At 56.4% G+C, this 6,415-nt stretch overlaps 1 protein-coding gene across 1 annotated transcript; it reads right to left on the bottom strand.

The window, feature by feature from the left end:
* Nucleotides 1-484: 484 nt before the first annotated feature.
* On the bottom strand, nucleotides 485-1,853 carry AANAT (aralkylamine N-acetyltransferase). The gene is given in 3 exon segments (XM_036838018.1): nucleotides 485-781; nucleotides 1,178-1,332; nucleotides 1,646-1,853. Coding segments are annotated over 3 exon segments (615 nt in total). The 5' UTR covers nucleotides 1,809-1,853.
* Between the last annotated feature and the right edge of the window lie 4,562 nt (nucleotides 1,854-6,415).

Below are 6,415 nucleotides of genomic sequence, written 5' to 3'. Positions count from 1 at the left end.
GTGGGGGGAGCAGGGAGGTGGCCCCTGCCCTTCCCTGCTCCCGGCTGCCTCCATTCCAGGGATGAGGATGGGAAGGGGCAGCCCTGGGCCTGGGGGAATAAGGGCCCCCTGGGCACCCGGCTCCTTTGGTGAGGACGCTGAAGAGGGCTGCAGGCCGCCTCCCACTGTCCCCAATTCACCCACCCAGCCACACGTGGGCACAGTTTGGATGCAGGGGGTCCAGAGGGCCTCGCGTGGACAGACTGGAGGTTACAGCACTCGTGCCCCAGCAGGGCAGCCTGGGCTGGGAGCAGCCGCCCCGCCCTCTCTTTATTTCACCCCACCCCCACCCCAGGACCCTCTGGGAATCACTGTCTCCCTTCAGGCTGAGCTGAGCTGAGCGACAGCAGGGCAGAGAAGGGGACAGTGGGACTGGGTAGGAGCCCCCAGCCTGCCTCCCCACACCCCTGGCACCCAGCCGTGGGCTCCCCAGGGGGCGGCCAGTTCAGCAGTCACTGTTCCTGCGCAGGGAGGCGTGGCCCCGCAGGGAGCACTGCATCTCCGTGAAGGCGAGTGAGCCCACGGCACACGGGCCCACAGGGTGGAAGCCGAACCTCTGGTAGAAGGGCACCAGCCCGTCCTCGCACATGAGCACGGCCAGGTGCACGCCCGGACGGCCGCCCAGGTGGTGCAGGTAGCGCCAGAGGAGGATGGAGCCCTTGCCCTGCGGCCGGAAGGGGCGGTGCACAGCCAGCACGTGCAGGTGGGCCGTGCGGCCCCTGCGCCTGTGCAGCGTCAGCGACTCCCGGGGGCGAGAGACGGACACGAGTCCAGGTCACCTCTGTGGACACCTGCACCCCCAAACCAGCCCCATCTGGGCCAAGGGCAGGTGCCCCTGAGTGCCTCTAATCAGGACCCCCCTCCTACCCAAGGAGACCCCAAATTGGGACCTACATTCCCAGCCCTATGGCGGTCCCTTCATGAGGGCCTTGAGACCGCAAAGGACTGGTCTTGCCCTGGAGAGGACCCACGTCTGTGCTCATCACTTGGCTCGGAGGAAGAAATCCCAGCCTCCAGGCTCTTCCCCCTACCTGGCTGGCCTCTGTGAGAGCAGGAGGAGCCGGGGCCATCGGGCAGTGGCCTCTCTTCCAGAGGCCTTCCTGGGGCTGGGCATCTCTGCCCCCGACCCCTTCCTCACCTGAGTGAGTCTCTCCTCATCCCACAGGGAGCCGACGATGAAGGCCACGAGGCGGCCCTCCACGAGCCAGTCCAGGGACAGCTCAGGACACAGGGCCAGGAAGTGCCAGACCTGGTCCAGGTTCAGGGGGCAGATGCCCGAGACAGAGATGAAGGCTGTGGAGGAGGCCCTGGTGGTGACTCCGCGGCCACCGTGCCACATGCCCACTGTCCACTGAGCACCTGCTCGGATGCTGGGGGTGGGCTCCCTCAGCCCCCAGCCCTCGCCCACAGGAAAGCAGAGGATTCAGGCCTGCTCTTCCCCCCACTTTGCTGAACACGTACGTGCTCTCGCACACGTACGGAAACACCCAGAGTCAGATACTCTGGGGTCCCAACTGCCAAGGGCAGGAGACTCGAGGGTCTTCTCCCCAAGGGCAACAGCGGCAGAGTTCAGCAGCGTCCCGGACCCTGTCGGGGGGCTACCCACCTTCTCACTCAATCTCAGACACGCCAGCAGCATCCTCTGGGGTGAGGCAGCGAAACTCGTTGGCGGGGAGTGTGTGGCGCCGCTGGCGGCCTGGGGACTCTGGGATCCCAGGTGGCAGGTGCAGAGCGACGGGCTTCAGGTAGCGGATGCTCTGAGTGGACATCCTGGCCGCTGCTGCTACCTTGGGGGGCCCCAGCTTCAGAAGTGGCCTCTGTGATGAGGAGGGCCCCTCTGCACCTGTTGCAGAGGAGCGATGGTCAAGGGTCTGGTCCTCATCTCCCGGGGGGCCGTCCAGGGTGATGGTGCATCTTGCCTCTTTTGTAGGGGACCTGGAGTGGGGAGTCTGGGGGCCGGGGTGGAGCGGGCAAGCAGGGCGTAGACACTTCCTGCCCTGTCCCTGCTCACTGGGTCCCCGGGTCACTGTTTGTCTCTTTCCCTGACTGTCTGCAGATGTGCACTTCTTAGAGGCGGCCGTCCCTCCCTTACAAAGCCCCACGTCTTGCACGTCGCCCTGCCCTCCCTCCTCCACCTTCTCTCCCCACATCTCCAAGCCCCAAGCAGGGGACTCCTGTTCTTGAATTCTGGGAGCCTGGGGGCAGGGGTCCCACTTATCAGGACTGTGGGGCAGGGGCTCCAATGTTCCCTCCACAGAGCCAATCACCCCAGGGGCCGTCCACAGGCTCAGGACCAGAAAAATCCAGACTCCTGTGTACACGGCTGTTGTTGCAAGTGTGGCCGGGCAGCACGTGATGTTGATTTCAGAGATTTCTAATCCCCCACCCGCCCCGCCTCCATTTTACAGGAAGGACGAAGTCAGCAGGGCTCTGGCCACCCTGTGCCCTGTCCCTGCGTGCTGAGGGTGAAACCTCAGATGGCACACAGATGCAGAGGATTACAGTGGCTGGCTGAGGCCCCAGAGTTTTGGGGGAAGAGCACGGGGCTAAGCCTCATGGGTCCACTCTAATCCCTGCCTTGGCGCCAACTGGCTGGCACAGGCATTCACCCTCTGTCCCCTGGAAGCCTGGGCAAGCCCACCTCTGAGGGTCCTTCCAGCTCTGGCAGCCTGAGTGTGTCATCATTTAGAGCACTTGCTTGGTGACCAGTTAGAACTGCAGACCCAGAGGTGAGGGGACAGTCTGTCTGTCCTGGATGTAAAGTCAACGTCATCAAATGTCCCGGTGTGGGGACACTGGCTCAGGGGCTTCTCTTCTGACCCCTGTTGAGAGGGTTTTGCTCTTTGTGCCACAGTCTCCCTCCAGCACCAGCTCCCTTGAGAGGGTCCTGCGACCACGGCTCCCCCAGCTCTGACTCTGCTCACCCTGCCCCCACTCTGCACTTCTCCCATGATGGCTCCCCTGTAGGGGTCCCACCTTCACCCCCTCCAGCCTGGTCTCCTGTGGGGCCTCCTAGCCCGCCAGACAGGGATACACACATCTGGGCATCAGCTGTGGCTGGCTGCCAGGTCTCTCCTACAGGCTCTGTGGTCCCAGGCAAATCCTGGGCTATGGCTGGGCTCCTGCTCCAGGGCTCCAGAACATTCTATGACAATTGGAGGCAGGTTGTCCAGGGCACATGGTGAACCCCAGAGGGCCATGGGACCTGACTGCCCACCTGCCCCAGCAGAGCCTGGCCTCTGATCCGGCTGAGCCCCCATCCCACTAATGCTCCATAGCGGTGGGATGACGGGTACAGACTTGGCTGTCCTCACGATGGAGTGGACATCTGAGTCACAGTATGGGAAGAACATTCTGAGGGGATGCGTGTCCCCACAGCGAAGCTGGGGCCCAAGCTTGGGGATGTTCTCTCTGGGTTGGAGGGGGGGAACCATTAACAGGAAGAAAGATGAGGAGATGAGCAGACCCAGGATCAGGACACACCCCAAAACCCAAGGAGGGGGTGGCCAGCAGCATCTCATGCAGCCCAGAGTGGAGAAAAGATCTCAGATTCCCCTAACAAGGAGGCCCCTGATGGCTGTTAAGAGTCCTTCCAGGAGAGAGGGGTGGGGTGGGTGGGGACCAGATGCAGTGTTTTGGGGGGCCCCGAAACACTCTGATGATGCCCCTGAGATCCCAGTTTTCCCAGCAGAGCAACTAAAAGGCCTGGACAGGCAGGGAAGGCAGCCCTCAGTTCAGGCACTTGTGCAACTAGTTGCGTTTTCTGGTGGTTTTGAGGGTGGCATCCTTTTCTCATTCCTCCCCTGCACTTAAGATAGGCTCTGCACACCTGGCACGGAGCACATTTTGCCTAATCACATTTACCTTTCCAACCATAATCTGTCACTATCAGGTTCCCCAGGGGACAGAGGCTGAGACGGAGAATTGTGTGCAGGAGGTTCACTGGGCGAGCTCCCGGGAGCTTATAAACCCCTGGAAAACAGAAATTGTATTGAACGTGTGGCAATGTGCTAGATACAGAGACTAGCAGTCTATCAACTAGGTGGCGATTCTGTTGAGGAGGATGACAGCTCATTGATTTGCTGTGGATTTATTTTGCAGCCTCCTTTGCATAGATAGGCTGACATCACTGCAGGGCTGAATGTGGCCCCGGCCTTATTCAGGGTTCAAAATCTGCCATAGTACACAGGCAGTTTCCTCAGGAACTTTCCAGACCTTTCTGCAACGGAGGTGTCAAAAGCAGGAAGAGATCGCCACCTCCTGGAGAAAGAAGGGACCTACGGCTTCCTGAGCATCTGGAGCCCGGCTCTCCAACAGAAAGATCCCGTGAGCCGCATATGTGATTTTCAATTTTCTAGTAGCCACACGAGAAAAAGCCAAAAGAAACAGGTTAGCTTGATTTTAATAAAATATTGTATTTAACCCGATATATATAAAGTTATTGTCATTTCAACAAGTAATCAATATAAAAATTATTAGACATGTTTCATACTCTGTTTTTTTTTCCTTTTTTTACACTGAGTCTTCAAAATTCAATGTCAGTTCAGACCAGCCACATCTCAAGTGCTCAAGACCCACAGGTGGTTAGGGCCCACTGCAGCGGGCAGTCCAGATCTAGAAACTGAAGTTTAAGGAGAGAGCAATAGTGGGAGGAGGCACATGTGTATGTGTGTGCACGTGTGTGTATATGTACATATGTGCACATGGGGTGAATGTGCCTGTGTGGGGTGTGTGTCTAGGACAAATGGAGAACTGGGGACTTGAGCAAAGACAGAGGTGTCCCAGGGAACTTTTGGCACTGTTGGGACCTTTGAGAGAAGTTGGTTTGTTTTGTTCAATCATTCAACAAAAGTTTTTTAAATTGACGTATAGTTGATTTACAATGTTGTGTTAATTTCTGCTGTATAGCAAAGTGATTCAGTTATACATATATATACAGTCTTTTTCATATTTTTTCCATTATGGTTTATCACAGGATATTGAATATAGTTCCCTGGGCTATGCAGTAGGACCTTGTTGTTTATCCATTCTATATGTAATAGTTTGCATCTGCTAACCCCAAACTCCTAATCCATCCCTCCCCCACCCCCTTCCCCTCTGGCAACCACAAGTCTGTTCTCTATGTCTGTGAGTCTTTTTCTCAACAAAAATCTTTTGAGTACCTACTATGAATCACAGCTATGCTGGATGCTGGAATACAAAGGTACAAAGAAGATACGGTCCCACAGGAGAGATAAGCATGCAAACAAATGGTTGTAATAGAGGGAAATAAACGCAATCAGACAGGTATGACCAGGTAAGTGGGGGAATAAGTGGGGAAAATGGGGCTCTTGGAAGACTTCATAGATAAGAAGCCCCAAGCTGGGGCTTCCCTGGTGGCGCAGTGGTTAAGAATCCGCCTGCCAATGCAGGACACACGGGTTCAAGCCCTGGTCCGGGAAGATCCCACATGCTGCGGAGCAACAAAGCCCATGCGCCACAACTGCTGAGCCTGTGTTCTAGAGCCCGCGAGCCACAACTACTGGAGCCCATGCTCCGCATCAAGAGAAGCCACTGCAATGAGAAGCCTGCGCACCGCAACGAAGAGTACCCCCTGCTCTCTGCAACTAGAGAAGGCCCGTGCGCAGCAACAAAGACCCAACTCAGCCATAAATAAATAAATAGATAGATAGATAGAATAAAAAGAAGCCCCAAGCTGAGTAGTGTAAGATGAAAAGGAGTTCTTTAGGTAAAACCATGGGTTGAAGTAGAGGAGTAAAAAATTACAAGCAGATGGTGAAGCAAGTGCAAAGGCATGGAGGCACCAAAAAGTCCGGATCCTGGCGTGAGCAGCTGAGGCCAGAGCGTGGAGTGTGGGTACTGGGTGCAGAGGTGGAAGGCGGGGTGGGAGGTAGGTGGGAGGTGGGAGGAACCAATTCATGAAGGGGCCCTTGTGCCATTCTCTGGTGGACCATGGAAAGCCACGGAAAGACGCTAAGCTAAGAAGTCGGATGATCATGCTTATATTTTCAATCTCCCGGGAACAAGGTGGTGAGGCAACTACAGCAACGGCGTAGGCAAGGGATGGAGATGAACTAATAGCAGCAGCTAACGTTGATCAAGCTCCTACATTGTGCGGGCAGGTGCAAAGCACCTCCCATTCATCATGTCAGTTAAATTCTCAATAGCCCTATCTAGCAGGTACTGTTAATATTCCCATTTTACAGAAAGGAAACCAAGGCTCAGAAAAGTAAAATAAGTTGCCCAAGGTCACATAGTGAGTCAGCGGCAGCACAAGCTTCAAACCCACGTTCATCTAACTGCAGAACCTCAGCCTTAGCTACTGCACCATCCCAACACCACCCCCGCACCAGCCCCTGTGGAGCTGCCCTCCGGG

The sequence above is a fragment of the Balaenoptera musculus genome, chromosome 20, assembly GCF_009873245.2.
Source record: "Balaenoptera musculus isolate JJ_BM4_2016_0621 chromosome 20, mBalMus1.pri.v3, whole genome shotgun sequence".
NCBI classification, from domain to species: domain Eukaryota; kingdom Metazoa; phylum Chordata; class Mammalia; order Artiodactyla; family Balaenopteridae; genus Balaenoptera; species Balaenoptera musculus.
The sequence above is the reverse complement of the archived record's forward strand: the minus strand, read 5'-3'. Positions and strand labels throughout refer to the sequence as shown.